Source organism: Diceros bicornis, chromosome 13 (assembly GCF_020826845.1).
Source record: "Diceros bicornis minor isolate mBicDic1 chromosome 13, mDicBic1.mat.cur, whole genome shotgun sequence".
Lineage (NCBI taxonomy): Eukaryota > Metazoa > Chordata > Mammalia > Perissodactyla > Rhinocerotidae > Diceros > Diceros bicornis.
Window position 1 is genome coordinate 16197009 of NC_080752.1, and position 24495 is coordinate 16221503.

Sequence of the window (24495 nt, forward strand, 5' to 3'; positions counted from 1 at the left end):
ATGTAAATAGTTAAGATGAGGTTATACTGGAGTAGGGTGGGCCCTTAATTCAAAGACTGATGTCCTTATAAGAAGAGGAAAAGATACACAGGAACAGATATGCACAGAAGGAAGATGGTGAGATGACAGAGAGAATGCCACGTGATGATGGAGGAGATTGGACCTATGGTGCCAGAAGCCAAGGAATGCAAAGGATTGCCAGCAACACCAGAAGCTAAGAGAAAGGCATGGAACAGATTCTCTCTCAGAACCTCCATTAGGAACAAACCCTGCTAATACCTTGATTTCTGACTTCTAGCCTCCAGAACTTTGAGAGAATAAATTACTATTGTTTTAAGCCACCAAGTTTGTGGTAGTTTATTACAGCAGCCCTAAGAAACTAATAAAGAAAGCATAGACAAAATATGATGTTCTAACGTCATTTTTTCCTGTGTGTTTATCAACTTGTGGTTGATCCATTTCTGTTAGGTTCATCCATTTCTGTTTGTTTTCAATATTTTGGAAATGCTTTTTCCTTTTAATTTTGGCTAAATTAGTTATTTATGCTTGCAAAGTCAAGCTATATAATAAAGTATATTCAGATAAGTCTTATTTTCCCCCAATCTGTCCCATTCCTGTTCCTTACCTCCCCAAAATATAAAAGAACATCAAATAATATCAATAATGGTTGTCTCTGGGAAGTAAGATTATATATTTCCTAACTCTTCTCTGAGGCTTTCAAATCAGGACAAAATAAAATTTAAGAAAATAAAATGATTTGTCCTACAGGGCCCAGCTCAAATTCCATGACCTCAATGAAACTTTCCCATAAGTACTTTCTCTTTTCTGAACTTATGCCCTGTTTACTGTCTCTACTGCTCACTTAGCCCTTTGCATCAATCAATCAATAAATTAAAATATTAATGCACTGAGATCTGTAATGCACTGAGATCTGAAGGGCACCATGTTAGATGCTGTGGGAACACAATGTATTATCAGTTAAGTTTTTATGTATAGTCACTTCCTTGATGAAGCTATACATCGAAGCAAGAGCTCTCTTATATCCTCCATGATGGCCATCACTGGTGACTGATGAAACCAAATCCCTTTGCACAAAAAGTTGAAGAGAAAATAAATAAAAACTGAAACAGATTGATACAAATCCCTTTAATAAAGTATATAAATGACAACTTCACATGTAAATAAATATATTGTTAAAAAATCATGCAAGACATCTTGTTATAATTACTAAGAAAGATTTGAGAGTGCTATTCCCTCTGCAGAAATGCTATGTACAGATGCAAAATGATCAAAGGCTGATACAATAATGAATCTCAAGTAAGTGGCATGGCCATCACGTCCCTGTAGGGGAAAAATCAATACGGATGCTTTTAGAAATTCTAGTTAACTGTTAAACAAGCAGTTAGCAGAAGAAAGCGTTCGATGCAAGAGTAATATTCTAAATATATAACAATATATAGGATAATATTCAGAAGAAAAGTCAGCCGCATATAACAGTACATTGTTCTAGTGTGTATCAGCTGAATATCAGCCTTGGTTTGATGAAAAATAGCAGCTGGAGCTAAAGACTGCAACTGTACATTTCTCATCAAATTTATAAGTGTCTTTCTAAAGTATTTTTCATGATAAGAGATTTCCTTTGGTTAATGATGCCTTAGAATATACTGAAATATATCCTGAAACATTACTATACTTTTATATTTATATAATTTCTCTGGAAAGCAACTTGGCAATATATAAAAAAAGCTATAAATATGTCTATATCGTTGGACCCAGTAATTCCATTCCTTGAAATTTAATCTTAGAAAATAATTTAAAAGGTGAAGATCATGGTAGCAGAAACATGCATAAGATGTCCCTTGTAGTATTACTTTTAATGACAGAAGGAGGAAAAAGGAAATTAGTTAGCATTTGCCTATTTACATACATTTAATCTTAAAATTATAATTACAAAACCTGTATATAATATTGAGTTAAAAAAATGATACAAAATTGTTCATCATTACTATTACAACTATGTGATGCCTATGGTCGACAACTAGGAGAAAGCAGGTATAGTAAAAGCTGTTGAGGCAGGGTAATAAAATTATGGATGATTTTCAGCCTCCCACCTCCCCTTACTGTTTTCCAGATGTTCTATAATGCTGCGACCCTCCCTGATCCACAGTGAGTCCTGAAACAAAATGCTGAGCAGAGACTTACTAATCGTAACCCATTGGTGAAGATGAGAAAAACAGGAAGATAAAATTCAGTCTAATTAATCATTTTTCTGGCCCCCGCCACCAACACTGGCCTTCCCAATCATCGGGCACATTTGCGTGGTAGAGAAGAGAATTAACAGGGCTCAAAAACTTCCTACAGAATCTTTTGAAATACTGATTTCATAGCAGCTCCCAGCTAGTTGTAAAGAAGGAAATTTAACGGACAAGGTACCACTTTAAGCCTCATTTAGAGAAACTTTAATTAAACAAACACTACCACCTGAAAAAACACACATTTAGTTGTTTCACTTTTTTGCGTTTGTCTAAAACCAGGGCCTGACCAACCAGCAGGAACAGAGAAACTCCTGATGAGGCAGCAGCTTCCTCATCAACGGCCATTCATTCCACTTGACAAGCAAAGCCCAATGGAATGTTGTCGAAAAATGCTGGTTCTCTTTCTACCTCATCTCTCTTTGGCTTGTTTGTTGCTGATCCTATGCTCCAGTTCCCCTCATCTGAATCTCCCTTGTCCTTTCATGCTTACATTAACATCCAATTTTGGCATCTCAACCTTTTTTGATTCCTATTCTAAAAGGCCTACAGAATCAAATGGAAGAAAGCAAAGCAAGTAAATATTTAGAATCAATGAATGAACAAAACAAAACAAAAACAAATAAGTGAATTCTGTTTTGTCCTGGCTGTCATTCTGTCTATGATAGATAAGAGCCTAACTTATGAATGCTACATTTAGATTAATATTATTGAGACTAACCTTCTCTATTGGTTGATTAGGTACAGACCTATATCATAAGGGTATTTATTAACTTTATAACTATAGAGATAGGTTTAAAATTTAAATACATTGTGCTGACTACAGATAATATTTATCTCTAAGAAGTATATTTACTTACCATAATTTCTTCATTTTGAAGTTGCCCTTCTGTGTGTACTAGATCTGAAACACAAATTTAACAAAAATGAGTTAGGGCTCAAAATACTTGAAGTGAGCCACTGAAATTTATGTTTAGCAAAACATGATATCTAGCCAACTATAGTTAGACCAGATTTACCAGTGTTTTGGGGTTAAAATTCAACGTAAAAATAGAGATATCTGATATAAAAGGTATGAAAGATAAACTATTCATAAGCTATAAAATATCTCTAATGAGTATAAACAAAAGGAAATGCAAATGTAAATTACAGTAAAGGAATATAAAGGAATTTATAAAATGTGAAAATCCCTTTTAAGGATTACGCTACTAACAGTAATTGCAGGCCTGAAAGGAGCCATCTCACAGTTCCATGGGTAATGACTAGACCTCAGTTCTCTCTGTGAATGTTCACTATGATGCTGAATTACGCTAAGCTGCTCATGAATTGATCTTTTCTGGTATCCAACTTTAGAAAACTTTTACTTTTTTTAGGACAGATTAATTTATTTGATTATGAGTTAATCATAACCATGAAATATTTGATATAATAATAAACATTGACATTATTTAGAAATTAATTTTATTCGTATCAAAATAGTTAGTGTACACAATTTTAAAAAGGCATGTAGTACAAAAAGGGGAGTCTCTGGGAAGTAAGATTATGTATGACTTTCTTTCTGTTTCCTAACCTTTCTCTGAGGTAATGAAAAGTAGTAATCCCCTGCTTGACTCCTCCTTTCTCCTCCAGTCCTGCTCCCCAGAGGTAAATGTTTTCAAAGCTGTTTCTCCGGGAATTATAATATGTTTATATTCTTCCTCTTGATTTATCAATTTTTACTGATTTTATATTACAGGAGGTGAAAACTTAGGTCTCAGAGACCAATATCCTCTTCCTCCTCCTCCTGCCATCCTCTCAATTTTGAAATCAATACTTGATGGTTACATTATTATCTATATAAATGTTATTTGCTGCTGAAATAAGTAATAAATTATGATCACATTTTCTTTCTTATATAACTCCTCCCTGACCAGGAGTTAATAATAACCTCTTTTTCCCTTTACTTAGATATTTTTAATTATGAAAAATTGGAAAATTTCAAACTTATGTAAAAGAAGACAGAACATGACTCCTATATATACCCATCATCTTTTACAATTACTAATATTTCACCATACTTGATTTATCTAATTTTTTTGCTAAACTATTTTAAAGCAAGTCTAAGACATCATGACATTTTATTTCTAAATATCTGATTATCCATCTCTAAGTAATAAGAATATTTTCTTACATAACCACAATACCATTACCATACTAACATTAAAAATAATGCTTTAATATCATATATAGTCACGTACCGCATAACGACATTTTGGACAATGACAGACCTCATATATGATGGTGGTGCCGTAAGATTAGTACCATATAGCCTAGGTGTGTAGTAGGCTATACCATCCAGGTTTGTCTAAGTACACTCTGTGGTGTTCAGATAACAACAAAATTGCCTAACGACGCACTTCTCAGAACGTATCCCCGTTGTTAAGCAACACATGACTGTAGTACCCAGTCCATATTCAAATTTCCCCATTGTCCCCCAAAATGTCTTTTTGTAGTTGATTTATTCAAATCAGAACCGTCTCTTTTAATCTTGAGCTGCTTTCTCTCCCACACACATATTTTTTTCCATGTCATTGACTTATTGAAGAGAGTAGGTCAGTTATCTGTATAATGTCCCGCATTTTATCTTGCCTCCTCATGGTTTCATTTAATTTGTTCCTCTATCCTCTACATTTTCTATAGATCGTAAATTAGAGCTAAAGGCTCGATTATATTCAGGGTTTGAGGTCTTCATCAAATGTCTGGTGATCTTTGGCTGTCCTTTGTTACTTATGAAAAACCATTTGAAAACAGTGGTCACGAGCCAGGCTCACTGACTAGTAGACTTTGATAGTGTGACCAAGAATGAGCTAGCCTTTCTCAATATCCATAGATCTTTTTTCTGGGGGCATTCAGTTTCTCCAAAGATGAGTCCTCCAATATCCTGGCTGGGACTATATTCTTGGTTGCTGTTATAAATAGCAGGGCACAGGAGGAGTTCTCAATCATTCAATATGCAGGCTTCCACTTAAATCCCATTTTCAACTCCATGTCTCACTCACTCTCTCTACTATGCCTGGTTTCCCTGAGTTCTGAGCCCCAACATTCAATGCTCCTAGTCATCCCTTGTGGGTGGTTTGTGGGAGGAAGGAGTGGTCACCTAGCTTTGTCGGGTAGGGGAGGGTACCTAGGGTCCAACCACTCTGAATACAGATATTCAACTAATCACCCTTGTTGTCAGGTCCATGTCTCACTCACACTTTCCATGGCACCTTTTGTCTTTAAGTTCTAGCCCTTTCTGGGGTTCTCTTGGGAAAATTGGCTTGCTTCTCACTGATATTCTCCTTGGCAGGCACTTAGGTTATAACATCTCCATTCAGCTACTGAAGCTACTTCTCCTCCATGGATGTCCACTCTTCCATAATATATATTGATCTTTCACATCTGCTTTCATCTCCTGGTTTTTTTATTTTTAATTTTTGTCCTTGTAGGTTTATGCCTCTCTTTACTCCTTTACTATTATTTTCATGGTATTTTGGGAAGGAAAGGAGATAGATACATGAAGGCAATATGCTGCGTTTAACTAAGGGCTACCAATTCTGCTGATGGCATGTAAATTGTACCATTAACCAGGAAGTAAGGAAAGACAAGAAACTAATATTTATTGTTTGCCTACCATACGCCAGACACTATGTTCACAGAAACCTTAAATGGTAGATATCATCTCTATTTTTCAGATAAGGATTCTGAAACTCAGAAAAATTAAGTAACATGTTAACAGTTACATAACCAGTAAGTGAAGAAGCAGTCTTGTATTCAAACCTGGGTTTTTCTAGGCTCTAAATAGGTCATACATAAGAATCGTTCAGGTCATTTTTTTTCACCAAAATGCAGCCGGATTGGAATTACAGAGTCAAAGGACAATTTTCTACTCCCTCATACTCAGAACAATGCTGGTGAAACAAACACATACCTCTTTCAATCCACTGCTCAAAATCAACTGGCTCTTTAGATGTGCTCTTTTCAATCCTCAAGGTCCGCACTGACGTTGTCAATAAAATAAATAAAATGTTAATTATCTACCTGATTCTATGTTGCTGCCCCTATGTTCCTTTTTTTCTCTGTCTGAGACTGTCAGACATTGGTGGGACTGTACAAAGTACTGGGATCAGGAACACTATGTTGTGAAAATCACTCTCACTCTGTTTTTCCATAAGTTCCTTTGATGCAATGCAGACTGTGTCACTGTAATTTTAAAAATACTTGTAAGCATACAACACAGAGCTGGTAGAGCCTTTTTGAATTTGGCATCATCCAGATTTTTTTTTTTGTATACTGGTACTAATAATAATAATACTATTACTGGTCTTGGTCATAAACCTTTATGAAGAAACTACTATAAGTCAGGTATATTTATTCATTCACTTTTGACTACAATCTTATGAGAAAAGTATTATTAACCTACTTTACTGATGAGGAAACAGGCTTAGAGAAATCAGGCAACTTAGAGAAGTCACACAAAGTGTTCAATGATATAGTGCTGGCAAGTGCCGGAACTGGAATTCAAACTTGAGGTCTGCCTGACTCCAGAGCCTCTACGATGAATGACAGAAGAGAGACTTAACAGGAATGCAGTCATCTTCCTTCCGCACTGGTTTTTCTCCATTACCCCTAACCTAGCTCCCGTGACCCACATCCGTTCTTCCCCTTCTCTGTTCTGTGCCCTTGCGGGGAAGACCCCTGTGGACTGCATCACCTGGACTCATTTGGCTACTGGTCGGATTTGGCCAATGGGAGGCACTGGGAGGAAACTGGAGGGCAGTGGGGAAGTGAGATGAAGTTGTTTTTTCTCCACTTCCTTCCTGCTTCAGTGCCATGTCTTTGACAGTGGCTATGTCCCTTCGTGATTACAGCTCCTGCCGGGCAGGTCCTTATCCACAGGCTCCAGCTCTCACTGGGCCCCAGTGATACTGTTTCCTTCCCTTGTTCCAGGGGTGGTAATGGCTTACTGCTGTAGCCAGTTTCTGGGTATCTCATCTTCCCTGGCTTGTTCCCTTAACCCAGAAGATAATTTTGTAAGTAGTCCCATCAATAAAGTCTCTTCATTTGAATCATCTAGGATGTACTCTGTTCCCTATTATGATTTTGTCTGATACACTTTATCCTTAAATAAACATAAGACAGGATTAGAATGATGTTCCAACGGGAGACTCTCCTCCTAAATCCCTCAGAAAATGCCATTATTTTTTTTTATTTTTTGTGAGGAAGATCAGCCCTGAACTAACATCTGATGCCAATCCTCTTCTTCCTTCTGAGGAAGACTGGCCCTGAGCTAACATCCGTGCCCATCCTCCTCTACTTTATATGGGATACCGCCACAGTATGGCTTGACAAGCAGTGCGTGGGTGCGTGCCCAGGATCCGAACCAGTGAACCCCGGGCCGCCGCAGCAGAGTGCACGCACTTAACTGCTTGCACCACCTGGCCGGTCCCCAGAAAATGCCATTATTAATAGAAGAATCAAAATTATCCAATGCAAATAGCCAAGGTTATCAGATTTTCAGAAACAATGTGACAGAGAACCCCAAGCTAAATGAATTTGGAATAAATATGTCAAGGAATCTAGTGTTCTGGCAAGCTGGCTTCTTATGTTCATAATAGGGTCTTTTGCCAAAGACTTTCACATAATAGATTGCATGAAAATTATTATGTGCTTTGGAAGGGTTTCAAATTTGCCGTTTCAGAGAGGCTAACTGTGCTCAAGGCAGTTAACCCATACTCCCCACTCTCCCACCCCAGCAATAAAACTAGCTCCATGCTCCAAAGAAAAATTAGTGTTTTGTCAAAAGTGTACATACGTGCCCTCTGCCTATGGAAAAATTAAAAGAAGATGAAAATTAATATATGATTTGCTTACCAAAGTAACTTTGGATTACAAGCCTTTCAATCCTTACTTGTTTGTGAAAACAAATAATGAATTCTTGGGGAAACATTCCTGTGGTGGTCCAAAATGTTTCTGGATTCCTATTGTAAATTTTCAAGAAAAAGAGAAAGGAATAGCCAAATAAAAATGTTTAACCACAAAATTCTAATGAATAAGTATTTAAAAAAAATAAACAACCTCTGGATTCTTGCAATCCCTCCCTCACTGTTCACTCTGCCTCTAATCTCTCCCCAACTTGAATAATTCTTCTTGACTACTACCAGATATATTTTTTTAAAACACAGAAACAAAGAATTGATGTTACTTTTGTCTAAAACGTTTCTGTGGTCCCTTATGACCTATAAATCAAAATTCCTTAGTGTGGCATTTTACGACCCTGTACAGTCTGGTCCCATCATTAAAATATATAGTCTCCCATCAGGATATCATGTCTCGTAACTGTAGTCACATTGGGCCAATTAAAATTCTGCAAACACGTCATGCATGCTCATGCTCCTGTGCCTTAGTTCATGAGGTTCTCTTGATCTAAAAGCCTTTCTTCCCTTACATAAGTTTATTCACTTTTTGGTCCCATCTCTCCAACCCCAACAAACCAGAATCATTCCTCCCTCCTTTGCACTTGCCTCTCACGCAGCATCCATTTTTACATTGGCACTGATCTCTTATGTGTTTATGGCTCCTGCTTAAGATGCTGAGCTCTTTGAGTCCAGCCACTTTCTCTTACTCATCTTTATACCCCAGCAACTATCACAATGGTTGACCCATAGTTAGTGCACAATAGATGTGTGTTGAAAAAAAATTAAAACTTGCACTCAATTTTATGTTATATATATAAAATTAAATATGTATATAAGATATATAGTATTGACTACAGAAATAATCATTTCTATTTTAACTACATAAGCTCTTCCTTTTTTGGAGGTAAAATTTACCAACAGTGTACAATTCAATGAGTTTTGACAAATGTATATGTTTATGTAACCAATATCCCAGGGCAACCAATACCTCAACCAAGATACGGAATATTTCCAGCACTCCAGAAACTTTCCTTCTCTTTCCTTCCAGACAATTCCTACTTCCCTTAGGCAACTACTGCTCTGATTTCTATGGCCATAGACTATGTCACAATTTACTCATTCATTTTTTTTTTTATATTTTTATTGGATATTTGGATTGCTTCCAGTTTTTCACTATTATGAATGAAGCTGCTACACACATTCTTGTACAAGTATTTTTGTGGACATACTTTCATTTCTCTTGGGTAATTACCAGAAGTGGGGTGGCTGGGTCATAGGGTAGAGGTATGTTTAACTTTAAAAGAAACTATCAGATTTCCAAAGTGGTTGTACCATTTTACATTCCTACCAGCAATGTAAGAGAGTTCTAGTTGCTCCACACCCTTGCCAACATTTGCTGTTGTCAGTCTTTTTAATTTTAGCCATTCTAGGGGATGTGAAATGGTGTCCTACAATGGTATTAATTTGCACTTCCCTGATAACAAATGATTCTAAGCACTTTTTTCATGTGCTTTATGGCCATTCATATATTTTCTTCTGTTAAGTATTTTCTCATTTTTTATTAAACTGATTGTATTTTCACCATATATTTGTCCTTTGTGAGATACATGTACTGTGAATATTTTTTCCCAGTCTATAGTTTGCCTTTTCATTTTTAATTGTGTCTTTCAATTAAGTAGAAGTTTTATTTTTGGTGAAGTTCGGTTTTATTACTTTTTCTTTTATGATCAGTGATTTTTATGTCCTAAGAAATCATTGCTTAACCCACTGTCACAAAGGTACGTACTTTTTTTTTTTTTGCTGAGAAAGATTGTCCCTGAGCTAACATCTGTGCCAGTCTTCCTCTATTTTGTATGTGGGATGCCGCCACAGCATGACTTGACGAATTAGGTGTAGGTCCACGCCCAGGATCCAAACCCACGAACTCCAGGCCACCGAAGTGGAGTGCATGAACTTAACCACTATACCACTGGGCCAACCCCAATCTTTTTCAAGATTATTTTGACAAGATTATCATTGCATTTCCATATACATTTCAGAATGAACTTGTTAATTTCTATTTAAAAGTCCATTGAGATTTTGATTAACATTGTACTGAACCTATAGGTCATTTTAGGGAAAAACTGCCATCTTAACAATATTGAGTTTTCCAATCATGAATGTAATATATCTTTTATTTAGTTCTTTAATTTTTCTCAGCAATATTTTATAGTTTTCACTGTAAAGATCTTGCATATCTTGTTGTTTATTCTTAACTCTTTTATGTTTTGACTGCTATTGTAAATGGAATTTTTTAAAATTTCATTTTCCAACTGTTTCCTGCTAGTATATAGTAATACAATTGATTTTTGTATATCAATCTTGATAAATTCACTTATTAGCTCTAGTAGTTTTTTTTGTAGATTCCTTAGGGTTTTCTATGAAACATTCATATAATCTGTGTACAAAGACAATTTTACTCTCTTTCTAATCTTTATGCTTTTTATGTCTTTTCTTGCCTTATTGCATTGGCTAAGACCTCCAGAAAAAGGCTGAATAGAAACGGTGAGAGCAAACATTCTTGCTTTGTTTCCAATCTTAGGGTGAAAGTATTTATCATTTCACCATTAAGCTAAATGTTTTTAGTAGATGTCTTTATCAGATTGAGGAAGTTCCCTTCTCTTCTTAGTTTGCTGAGAATTGTTACCACGAATGGATGTTGATTTTTGTCAAATGCTTTTTCGGCATCTATGGGGATGATTATACAATTTTTCTCTATTTTTCTGGTAACGTGAATTACACTCACCTTGTATTCCTATGATTATGTGGTAAATATGCTAACCTTGCATTTCGAGGATAAACTCCATTTGCTGGATTCAATTTACAAGGATTTTTGTGTCTACGTTTATAAAGGATATTGGTCTTTAATATCCCTTTCTTGTAATATTTTTGTCAGGTCCTGGTATCAGGGTTATATGGTTCTCATAAAACTATCTGAGAAATGTTTCCTCCTCTATTTTTGAAAGATTGCTATTTTTTCTCTAAATATTTGATAAAATTTAATTTCTATAATAGACATATTGCTATTCAGATTTTCTATTTCATCTTTCGTCGTTTTTATATGTTTAGTTTTTCAAGGAATCTGTCCAATTTATTAGCCTAAATTTGTTCTTTTTAAAAAAAATTTTTTAATTGAGGTATAATTGACATATAACATTATATTAGTTTCAGGTGTACAAAATAATATCCTAAATTTGTCCTTGCTATTGACTTATTTGTCTTTTAGAATCTGTAGTGATACTGTTTCTTTCATTGCTGGTACAGGTAATTTGTATTTTCTTTATTTCTTTTTGGTCAATCTTTCTAGAGGTTTATAACTTTTACTAATCCTTTCAGATAATCAACTTTGGCTTTGTTAATTTTTTCCAACTGTCTATTTTCTATCTCATTGATTTCTGTTCTTACTTTTATTATTTACTTTCTTCTGCTTTCTTTGGGTATAATTTGCTCTTCTTTATCTAGCCTCCTAAGGTAGAAATTTAATTATTGGTTTTAAAACATTCTTCTTTTTAATGTAAGTATTTATGCTATAACTTTCCTTGGAAGCATTGCTTTAGCTGCATCCCATAAATGTGGATATATTGAGTTTTCATTATTATTCAGTTAGAAATATTCTAGGGGCCGGCCCTGCGGCGTAGCAGTTAAGTGCGTGAGCTCCACTGCTGGCAGCCTGGGTTCGGATCCCAGACGTGCACCGACACACCACTTGTCAGACCATGCTGTGGCGGCATCCCACATAAAGTGGAGGAAGATGGGCAAGGATGTTAGCTCAGGGCCAGTCTTCCTCAGCAAAAAGAGGAGGATTGGCATGGATGTTAGCTCAGGGCTGATCTTCCTCACAAAAAAAAAAAAAAGAAATATTTTCTAATATCCCTTGTGATTTCTTCTTTGATTCATGGGTTATTTAGAAGTGTCATGTTTGATTTCTAAGTTTTGGGGGTATTTTTCTAGATGTCTTTTTGTTATTTCTAATTTAATTACATAGTGCTCAAAGAACACATTCTTTATTCCTCCAGCTTTATTGCAATATAATTGACATATAACATTGTGTAAGTTTAAGATGTACAACATGATGACTTGATACACATATATATTGCAAAATGATGACCACAATAAAGTTGGTTAATGCATCCATCATCTCACATAATTACCTTTTTTTTTTGTGAGGAGATCAGCCCTGAGCTAACATCCGCCAATCCTCCTCTTTTTTTGCTGAGGAAGACGGCCCTGGGCTAGCATCGGTGCCCATCTTCCTCCACTTTACACGGGACGCCGCCACAGCATGGCTCACCAAGCAGTGCGTCGGTGCGCGCCCGGGATCCGAACCAGCGAACCCCGGGCCGCCGCAGCGGAGCGCGCGCACCCAACCGCTTGCGCCACCGGGCCGGCCCCTACCTTTTTTTTGAGAACATATTCCCTAAGATTTTAATATTCTGAAATTTATTGAGATGTATTTTATGGTCCAGCACATTTCAGTGAATGTTAAATGTACACTTGATCCATGTGCCATTGTTGATTATAGTGTTCTATAAATGTCAATTAAGTCAAGGTGACTGATAGTGTTGTGTGGATCATCTATATCTTTACCGATTTTTTGTCTAGCTTCTCTATTATTACTGAAAGAAAGGTGTTAAAATCTCCAACTATGATTGTGGATTTGTCTATTTCTCCCTTTTTTTTTCAGTTTTTGCTTTATGTATTTTGAAAATCTATTATTAGGTCCATATACATTTAGGATTTTTCCCTCTTCCTGATGAATCGAACTTCTAACATTATAAAATGTCCCCTTTATCTCTGGTAATACTCCTTATCTTATATTCTACATTATCTGGCATGAATATAGCCTCAGCCACTTTCTTATGCTTACTGTTTATAGGATGCATATCTTTCATCCTTTTATTTTCAACCTATTCATGACTTTATATTTAAAGCACATCTCTTACAGACAGCATATACTTGGGTCTTACATTTTTACCCAGTCTGACAATCTCTGCCATTTAATTGAAGTGTTTAGCCTATTGGCATTTAATATAATTATTGATATGGTTGGGTTTAAGTCTAACATTTTGCTATTCATTTTCTATTTGTCCCTCCCATCTATTTTCCTCTTGTTCTATTTCTCCTTTCCTGTCTACTTTAGAATGAATTTAAAAAATTAAAATTCCATTTAATTCCTCTATTGGTATTTCAGATACACCTCTTTTTTTTTGATGAGTGCTCTTAAGGTTATAAGAACCTCATGACAGTCAATTTACATTGAACTCCACTTTTGTGCCATTGTTTTTCATATATTTTATATCTACATATATAAGACTTATTACATATACATATGTAATAAATCCCACAGTAAAATGTATTTTTTCCATTAAGCGGTCAGTTGTCTTTCAAAAAAATTGAAAGAAAAAAAGATAGTTTTTTATATTTACCCAAATATTTACCATTTCCAATGCATAACCATTTTAATTTCTTCCTATAGGTTTGAATTTCCACCTAGTATTATATCACTTCAACCTGCAGAACTTCCTTTAGCGTGTCCTGTGATGCAGGTCTACTTTTGATGAATAAAATGTCTTTATTCTATCCTCATTTTTGAAGAATATTTTAGCTAGATACAGGATTCTGGGTTGACAGGGGTTTTTTTTTTTTTTTAATTTCTCTTTTTCCAGTATTTTAAAGATCTTGTTCCATTGTCACCTGGTTCCTACTGCTTGTGATGCAAAGTCAGCTGTCATTGGTACTACTGTTCCCCTATATTTAATGTATTTTTTCCTCCAGTTGTTTAAATTTTTTTTTCTTTATCTTTGTTTTCCAGCAGACTACAATATGGTTATCTTTGTATTTATCCTGCTTCGGGTTTGCTGAATTTCTTTGATCTATAGGGTGGCATTTTTAAATAAGATTGGGGGAAAATTCAGCCAAAAAGTAGAAATAACCCAGATATCCATCAGCTGATAAATGGATTAAAAAAATGTGCTATGTCATCAAACCATATGGGACGCAGCAAAAGCGGTCCTGAGAGGGAAACTCATAGCGATACAAGCCCACCTTAACAAACAAGAAAAAGCCCTAATAGGCAACCTTAAATTACACCTAACAGAACTAGAAAAAGAAGAACAAACAAAGCCCAAAGCCAGCAGAAGGAGAGAAATAATAAAAATCAGAGCAGAAATAAATGATATTGAGACCAAAAAAACAGTAGAAAGGATTAATGAAACAAAGAGTTGGTTCTTCGAGAAGATAAACAAAATAGACAAACCCTTAGCCAGGCTAACTAAGAAAAAAAGAGAAAAGGCTCAAGTAAATAAAATTAGAAATGAAAGAGGAGAAATTACAACGGATACCATGGAAATACAGAGGATTATAAGAGAATACTATGAGAAATTATATGCCAACAAATTGGACAATCTAGAAGAAATGGATAAATTCTTAGACTTATACAACCTCCCAAAATTGAACCAAGAAGAAATGGAGAATCTGAATAGACCAATCACAAGTAAAGAGATTGAAATAGTAATCAAAAACCTCCCAAAAAATAAAAGTCCAGGACCAGATGGCTTCTCCAGTGAATTTTACCAAACATTCAAAGAAGATTTAATACCCATCCTCCTCAAACTATTCCAAAAAATAGAGGAAGATGGAACACTTCCTGAATCATTTTACGAGGCCAACATCACCCTGATACCGAAACCAGACAAAGACAATACAAAGAAAGAAAATTACAGGCCAATATCGCTGATGAACATTGATGCAAAAATCCTCAACAAAATATTGGCAAACCGAATACAACAATATATTAAAAAGATCATACACCATGATCAAGTGGGATTTATACCAGAGACGCAGGGATGGTTCAACATCCGCAAATCAATCAACGTGATACATCACATCAACAAAACAAAGAATAAAAACCACATGATCATCTCAATAGACGCAGAGAAGGCATTTGACAAGATACAACATCCATTTATGATAAAAACTCTCAATAAATTGGGAATAGAAGGAAAGTACCTCAACATAATAAAGGCCATATATGACAAACCCACAGCTAACATCATACTCAACGGGGAAAGACTGAAAGCCATTCCTCTGAGAACAGGAACGAGGCAGGGCTGCCCACTCTCACCACTCCTGTTCAACATAGTACTGGAGGTTTTGGCCAGAGCAATTAGGCAAGAAAAAGGAATAAAAGGAATCCAAATAGGTAACGAAGAAGTGAAACTCTCACTATTTGCAGATGACATGATTGTATATATAGAAAACCCTAAAGAATCTGTTGGAAAACTGTTAGAAACAATCAACAACTACAGCAAAGTTGCAGGGTACAAAATCAATCTACAAAAATCAGTTGCATTTCTATATGCTAATAATGAACTAACAGAAAGAGAGCTCAAAAAGATAATACCATTTACAATTGCATCAAAAAGAATAAAATACCTAGGAATAAATCTTACCAAGGAGGTGAAGGACCTATACAATGAGAACTACAAGACATTATTGAGGGAAATCTACGATGACATAAATAAATGGAAAGAAATCCCATGCACGTGGATTGGAAGAATAAACATAGTTAAAATGTCTATATTACCTAAAGCAATCTACAGATTCAATGCAATCCCAATCAGAATCCCAATGACATTCTTCACAGAAATAGAAAAAAGAATACTAAAATTTATATGGGGCAACAAAAGACCCCGAATAGCTAAAGAAATCCTAAAGAAAAAGAACAAAGCAGGAGGCATCACAATTCCTGACTTCAAAACATACTACAAAGCAATAGTAATCAAAACAGCATGGTACTGGTACAAAAACAGACACACAGATCAATGGAACAGAATTGAAAGCCCAGAAATAAAACCACACATATACGGACAGCTAATTTTCGACAAAGGTGCTAAGGACATGCAATGGAGAAAGGAAAGTCTCTTCAATAAATGGTGTTGGGAAAACTGGACATCCACATGCAAAAGAATGAAAGTGGACCATGTGCTATCGCCATACACAAAAATTAACTCAAAATGGATCAAAGACCTGAAGGTGAGACCTGAAACTATAAAACTCATAGAAGAAAATATAGGCAACACACTATTTGACATTGGGTTTAAAGGAATCTTTTCGGATGACATGCCTACCCAGACTAGGGAAACTAAAGAAAAAATAAACAAGTGGGACTTTATCAGACTAAAGAGCTTTTATAAGACAAATGAAATCAGAATCAAGATGAACAAACAACCAACCAGCTGGGAGAGAATATTTGCAAAACATACATCTGACAAGGGGTTGATCTCCATAATATATAAAGAACTCACACAATTGAACAACAAAAAAACAAACAACCCGATCAAAAAATGGGCAGAGGAAATGAACAGACACTTCTCCAAGGAAGATATACAGATGGCCAATAGGCACATGAAAAGATGCTCAACATCACTAATCATCAGGGTAATGCAAATCAAAACAACACTAAGATACCACCTCACGCCCGTTAGAATGGCTATAATCACCAAGACAAAAAACAACAAATGTTGGAGAGGATGTGGAGAAACAGGAACCCTCATACACAGCTGGTGGGAATGCAAATTGGTGCAGCCTCTATGGAAAACGGTATGGAGATTCCTCAAAGAATTAAAAATAGAGATGCCCTATGATCCAGCCATCCCACTACTGGGAATCTATCCAACGCACCTGAAATCAACAATCCAAAGAGGCTTATGCACCCCTATGTTCATTGCAGCATTATTCACCATAGCCAAGAAGTGGAAGCAACCTAAGTGTCCCTCGACTGACGACTGGATTAAGAAAATGTGGTATATATATACAATGGAATACTACTCAGCCATAAAAAAAGACAAAATCGTCCCATTTGCAACAACATGGATGGGCCTGGAGCGTATTATGTTAAGTGAAATAAGCCAGAAAGAGAAAGACAAACACTGTATGATCTCACTCATATGTGGAATATAAACCAACACATGGACAGAGAAAACTGGACTGTGGTTACCCGGGAAGTGGGGGTGGGGGGTGGGCACAAGGGGTGAAGGGAGTCACATATGGGGTGATGGACAAACAAAAATGTACAACCCAAAATCTCACAATGTTAGAAACCATTAAAATATCAATAAAAATGTAAAAAAAAAATGTTCAGAGAAGATTCTAATACATATCCGTGTACACACCACCCTGGATTAATAAATGTTAAAAATTTTGAATTAAAAAAAAAAAAAAAAAAAAAATGTGCTATGTCCATACAATGGACTATTATTTGACAATAAAAAGGAATGAAGCACTGATATGTGCTACAACATGGATGAACCTTGAAAACATGTAAATGAAAGAAGCATTCACAAAAGACCACATATGTATGATTTCATTTATATGAAATGTCTGAATAGGCAAATCTATAGAGACAGAAAGTAGATTAGTAGGTGCCTAGGGCTAGTGGGGAGAGGGGGAATATAGGGTGACTACAATGGGTTGTGAGGTTTCTTTTTGGGGTGTTCTAAAATTGTCTGAAATGTTCTAAAATTGATTGTGAAGATGGTTGCATAACTCTGTGACTATGCTGGAAGCAACTGACTTGTACACTTTAAATGAGTGAATTGTATGGTATATGAATAATATGTCAATAAAGCTGTCAAAAAAAGAAAACAAAAAGAAGAAGCCAGGTTTCCTAACTCACAATTCTGTTTTTTTAATACAATGTTTAATATTTCACAATTTATTTTTTATTTATATTTATATGGTTTTAAATTTATTTAAATAATTTTAATAATTAATTAAAATAAACTTAATTTTTATTTATTTAAATAAATTAAGTTTATTTTAATAAATGTATATGGTTTTAAATTTTATTTATTAAAATAAATATATTAAATAAATATAAATATAGGGCTTTTACCAAGACTTGGAGCAACCTAAGTGCCCATCAAGGGACGAATGGATAAAGAAGATGTGGTATACACACACAGTGGAATACTACTCAGCCATAAGAAATGATGAAATCTAGCCATTTGTGACAACATGGATGGACATTGAGGGTATCATGCAAAGTGAAATAAGTCAGAGGGAGAAGGTCAAATACCATATGATCTCACTCATTAAGTAGTAGATAATAACAACACCAAACAAACATAGAGACAGAGATTGGATTGGTGGTTACCAGAGGGGAAGGGGGGAGGGAGGAGGGCGAAAGGGATAATTCGGCACAGGTGTGTGGTGATGGGTTGTAATTAGTATTTGGGTGGTGAACACGATGTAATCTATGCAGAAATAGAAGTATAATGATGTACACCTGAAATTCATACAATGTTATAAACCAATGTTACTGCAATAAACAAAAATTTAAAAATATATATATAGGGGCCGGCCCCGTGGCTTAGCGGTTAAGTGCGTGCGCTCTGCTACTGGCGGCCCGGGGTTCGGATCCCGGGCGCGCACCAACCCACCGCCTCTCCGGCCATCCTGAGGCCGCGTCCCACATACAGCAACTAGAAGGATGTGCAACTGTGACATACAACTATCTACTGGGGGCTTTGGGGAAAAAAAAAAAAAGGAGGAGGATTGGCAATAGATGTTAGCTCAGAGCCAGTCTTCCTCAGCAAAAAGAGGAGGATTAGCATGGATGTTAGCTCAGGGTTGATCTTCCTCACACACACACAAAAATATACATATATATATATTTATATATATGTATATTTTTAAACCTCAAAAAAATAAATAAATATAGGGCTTTTAATTTCCCTATATTTTTTCTTGAGTGCTTTTAATGAACATGACCGACAATATCAAATAGTACATGAAGATGTATTTGGATTTAAAAATGACATATAAGTGAATCCTCATAATTACGTATAACAGTCATCGACATAGTAGTTTTCTTTTAAATAAGACTTTATAGCTAACAACTGTTTAACATCTATTATCGCGTGATTTTTTTCACAATTCTGAGGTAGTCAAGGAAGGTGGTATTTTTCCCATCATTCACACCAGGAAACTGTGGTTAGCCCAAGGTAACACATATTGTTCACTTACTCAGGAATTTACTGTAAATCTAGTATTCTTCTACATTATGTCAAAAGGACTAATTCTCTCTCTCTTCCACTTTTTCTCTTAACTCATTTTTTTTCTAATGTAGAACTTTTTTCTTCCTTTTTCATTGACATATTGAATACCAGAGGGGAAAAGTAGAGTCAAGGGCAAGTAGAAATATAATCACTTTCTTGAACTCTTATTTCTGAAGAAATTGAGAGTTGGGAGCACTGTCCAGTAGGAGCAAATTTATAGCACTATTGTCTCGAAATAATTCTATGGTTACTTCCATTTAGATAAACCAACTTATGAGCAGAGAACAATTTTTAATATCTACCATATAAAGTCTAATTGTATTTGTTGGAAATGCATACAAACTAAGTCTCTGATGTGTTCTGTTCAGTTATCAGGTCAGTGACTACTTTTATTCCATATAGTTTTCTGTACTAAAGGTTTTGTCTAACCTAAAAAATATCACATCCTTAATCATTCATTAATATAGTCTCATCTTTGGAAAGATCTCTATTTCTGGCAAACAACTTAGGTAAGTCTTTATAGGTCTGCGTATCCTCATAGCAGTTTCCACATTAATTTCTCTACTCCAAGGTAGAGTGGGATAAATAACTATTATCTGAATTTCAGGAAGTAAAAAACTAATAAGCATTAAGAGGCACAGGCAAAAAACAGATATTAAGTTTTTGATTCAAATCTTAAGTTTGAGTTATCATAGTATAGTACACAGAACCCCAAACTAGAAGTTAGGAGACATGAGGGTTAGTCTTGATTCTGCCACTTGATTATCTGTGTGATTTTGAGCAAGTCATTTTGCCTCTGAGCATCCTTTTCCTCATCTTTACAATGACGTTAAAAAAAATTTTTTTTTGACTCTTATTGCCCAAGCTTATGGTGAGGGCCAAATGACATAACATCTATGAAACTATAAAGCCCTATGCAAATTTAAAGTAACATATACATACGTATGTATGTGTGTGTGTGTATAAATAATCAGCTACTTTCCAATATTAGTTGAGTTTGACTAATATTTGATGGTCTAATTCACTAAACTACTCAGCAAATATTTTAAGACACTGTGGAGTCAAAGATGAACAAGTCATAGTCTCTGACTTCTAGGAATTCACATTTAAGAGAGGAAATGAACATTAAACATAACACAAGAAAGGAATAAATAAGGTAATAGAGGTATATAACAAATTCTACTGGAGTCCAACAAAAAGGTGAACTCATCCTACCTGAGGGGAAAGAGACAGATATCAGAGAGGATAACAGCTAGGCTTAAAGGAAGAGGTCGAGTTGCTAGAATTTTATCCATATCCATGGGCTTCACAATAGAACACAAAGAACCACAAGATCTGTTACAACTAGCTCTGCCTTCAGGAGTTAAAACTAGTACTTGACCTCTTTAGACCTCTCTTACCACAAGTCTAAAATGAAAGGTTTAGATAAGATGAACTACTAAGTCCTTCCAGCTCTAAAATTATATGATTCTATGAGTCAAACTCTGGACATTGTACAGATACCAAGAAAGAGAACTCAAGAGAGTAATAAAATAGCCAGAACTATTGAAAAAGGAGTTCTCTCATTAACTACTTTTTCTTGGAATTTAAAAGTCTGAGAATGATATTTATCTCTACCTAGAATAAGCTCTAGCACAGTGAAGAGTGGAAATTGGAATGATATCCAGAAGCTGAGAACCAAACAACGCAGGTGAATAGCAGGAAGTGAAACACTCAGTTTAGCAAAGATGTTGCTTAGACCAGTAAGGAAATAGGCAGCAGATAGGAATATAAACATTGTAACTTTCTATTTACTAAGAAAAACTTGCAATAAAACTATAACCAGATATTAAAATATACACGTCCATAAAATAAGGTGGTGGTTCTTGGAAGTTTTGCCCTGTTAAACCACTTCTTAAAAAACCATTTGTATGAAAAGGTCAGTTTAGGAATTATAAAGAAAAGGATCATAAACCTAAATAAACACAACTGAATTAATTCCAGGAATGGTACCACAGGTGGATACTAGTTCACTAAACATGTATTCAACAATGTTTAACAGTGCTAGTTGTTGTAAAACACATAGTTCCAGTGCTCAAGGGGTTCACTGACCTAATATCAAGACTTTCAAGAAGAAAGAACAGTAACTCTTACCCATCAATCATATTTTCAGGTGGGTGTTTTTCATCACTTGATGTAGCTAAAATCACTTCAGCCCCTTCAGAGCTCAAACAGAGATCAACTTTTCTCATCTTAGAGTGTTTAACCTGCAAATAAAACAAAAAGCAACTTCTCGATTCTCTGAACTTTACCTGAGGAAAAAAAGAGAAAGCCTGTTGCCTAGCACACAGCTTAACAACCAAGCTATTCAACAAGTGGGAGGGACTCTAGCATGTTTATTTCTGACCTCTCCCAGGGATAATCTGTAAGATATGACTATTTCCACTACTCTACAAAACAAGTCCCTGACTATTCTGATGTCATTTTTCTGCTTCTAAAATTAAAAGCCCTCGATAATTATATGGAAACAGTTAACAAGCTAAAGTGACATGCACTGATGGGTAATTTTTTTTAATTTTTTATATTGTTATATTTCTGAAATAAAAAAAATCTGGAGCATAAAAACAGATGCTTTGTGACTGTTTATCTATACACTTATCAAATGAAGCAGCAGTGTTATTGACATCTTAAAAGACACCTTATCATCACTATTATTTTTTTGAGTAGGAATGTAAAATGAGAGAAAACATTTTACTTATTTTTAAATTCTAAATCAGTCACTTGGGTCATGGACTTAAAGACATTTCTGTTGTATGGAAATATTTTAAGTTTAATAAAAGTTTCCTGAAAAGATATTGTTGAGCTCTACTATGGACCCTGGAGAGTAAGACAGATGGAAGATGAGAAGATTCTATCAGATCTCACTCACCCTCCTCCTTGGTCTGGTCGTGATAGGGCACAAACCAATATATACAGATAACAAAGTGACTGGGAAAGCTGTATCTACAGAGAATTAAAACAGAAAGAGTGTTTGGAAAAGGGAGGAAAGCTTCTGATACCCTTCATACCCTGATCCCAGTCTAACTTTTTAAAAAATGAAAGTATTTCAAATAAACAACAAAGTACAGAGAATATTACATATATTAAACAACTTAGTACCCACTGCCCAGATTTAATAAATGTTAACATTTTGCCATATCTACTTTTTTTTTTTTGTCCAGAAATAAGCAGCCCCTCACTGGCCCATTTTCTTCCTTGCCCAGAGGGAAGAGCTATCCTAAAGTGGGTGAATATCCCTCCTGACTATATTTTTGTACTTTTACCATATATGTATCCATACACAATACTACTGTTATTTCAAAACTTAGATGGTTTCACAGTGTATATATCTTTTGGCTACTTGCTTTTTTCATTCAATATTGTTTTCAAGATTTTATCATGTTGATACATGTAAATCTACTTTATTCATTTTAACTGCTCTAAGGTATTTCCCCATTTCTCTAATGATGGATATTTAGGTCAGTTTCCAATTATTTTGCTATCATAAACAAATTTGCGATATATATCCTTGTGTACATATCCCTATGCACATGTGGGAGAAAGTCTTTATAATAAAAGAGTCTTTCTTTATAGAAGTAAAATTACAAAAAGTTGGAATCAGTGTATCTTCAAGTCATTAATTGATCAACTTGGTCTCTAAATTATAACAATTTACATTACCATCAACAATGTATGAGAGTTTCTGCTTCCTCATATTCTCACCAACTTGGTATTGTTAGACATTTTGGCTTTAGCCAGTCTCATTGGTATGAAATAGTATCTGAATGAGGTTTCAATTTGTATTTCCATTACTAGTGAGGTTGAATACTGTTTCATACGTTTATGGGACATTCAGGTCTCTTCTGTTCTTTGCTTTTTCTTAACCTTTGCTCATATTTCTATTGGGTTGCTTTTTTTTTTGTCCTTTTCTTTCTGATTTGTAGGAAGTTTTAAAATAAAATATTCTGGATACAAATCCCTTGTTACACGTGTTGCAAATATATCTTCCTACTCTGTGGCTTGATTTTTCTCTTGAAGTTTGTCTTTTTGTGTAAGAGTTCCCTTCACCCCCTCCACATACTTTCTTTTTTGTCATTGAACTATAACATACATACAGAAAAGGACACAAATCATAAGTATATAGTGCAATAAATTTTCACAAAGTAAACACGCTCAGGTAACCACCACCCAGATAAAGAAATGGAACATTACCAGTACTTGAGAAGCCTTCCTTATGCCCCCTCCCAATCACTACCCCTCCCTCCCTCCCAAAGGTAAGCATGGTCCTTATTTCTAATGCTATAAATTTTGCCTGAACTATATATACACACATATATATCTATGAAATCATACAGTTTGTACTTAGTATCTGGCTTTTTTCACTCATCATTATGTTTTTGAGATTTATCTATGTTGTCGTATGTAGCAGCGTTCAAATGCAACTAAGTAAAGCTACAACCCAGCCCCCAGCCAGCTCAACTCAAGATCAAATAAATCAGCCTCTAAGTGGAGCTTCACAGGAAACTGGGTGTGAACTGAAAAACAAAGAAAGATTTCTGTGATCTGGAGTACTTAGATCCCAAAGCCCCAATGAAGGAGGGTAATGATTTTACTCCCAAATGTCTGCAATCAGAGGTAAACCAAAACTACTTAAATAAAACTATAACTCAGTCCAATGCCAGAACAATCCCTAGCTGGACTAAAGTGATTTTCCCCTTATCCTAGCTACTAGACAAAGAAAATGGTATGATCTCTCTGGGAAAAAAACGTTATCTACTTCAGTGTCTATTTTTTTTTTACACACGACATCCAACATACAAAGTCACTTGAAGCAGATCTATAAATGACCCAGGTGCTGGAATTAGCAGAAAGAAATAAAGATAACCACCATAAATCTGTTAGAGAATTTACTGAGAAAAATGGACAAAATAGGTGAACAAGAGTTTTAGCAGAGAAATGGAAACTCTAAAAAAGAATAAAATGGAAATTCTATAACTGAAAAAGACAAAATCTAAAATAAAGAATTCATTAGATGGGTTTAACATCAGACTGGATCCAACAAAGAAAGGGTCAGTGAACTTAAAGATACGTCAGTAGAAATGATCCAAAATGAAACAGAGAGTAAAAAAATATGAACATAACAGAGCACCAGATACCCAGAAAACAATACCAAACTATTCTGAAATACAT

General features: G+C 35.3%; 1 protein-coding gene across 4 annotated transcripts in view; it reads right to left on the reverse strand.

Moving 5' to 3' along the window:
* Positions 1-1127: 1127 nt before the first annotated feature.
* IFT25 (intraflagellar transport 25) overlaps positions 1128-24495 on the reverse strand; it is a 29045-nt gene continuing 5677 nt past the window's right edge. Inside the window, exons 2-7 of one of the 4 annotated variants that reach the window (XM_058552478.1) lie at positions 22196-22269; positions 21421-21533; positions 8145-8251; positions 6202-6270; positions 3113-3156; positions 1128-1341 (exon numbers count right to left, since the gene is read on the reverse strand). In XM_058552478.1, the coding sequence (XP_058408461.1) occupies positions 1228-1341; positions 3113-3156; positions 6202-6270; positions 8145-8251; positions 21421-21518 (432 nt within the window). In that variant the 5' untranslated portion in view covers positions 21519-21533; positions 22196-22269 and the 3' untranslated portion in view covers positions 1128-1227. Of the gene's footprint in view, positions 2799-3112; positions 3157-6201; positions 6271-8144; positions 8252-21420; positions 21534-22195; positions 22270-24495 lie in introns of all 4 variants that reach the window. The other 3 variants (XM_058552481.1, XM_058552479.1, XM_058552480.1) reach the window with 3 other exon arrangements.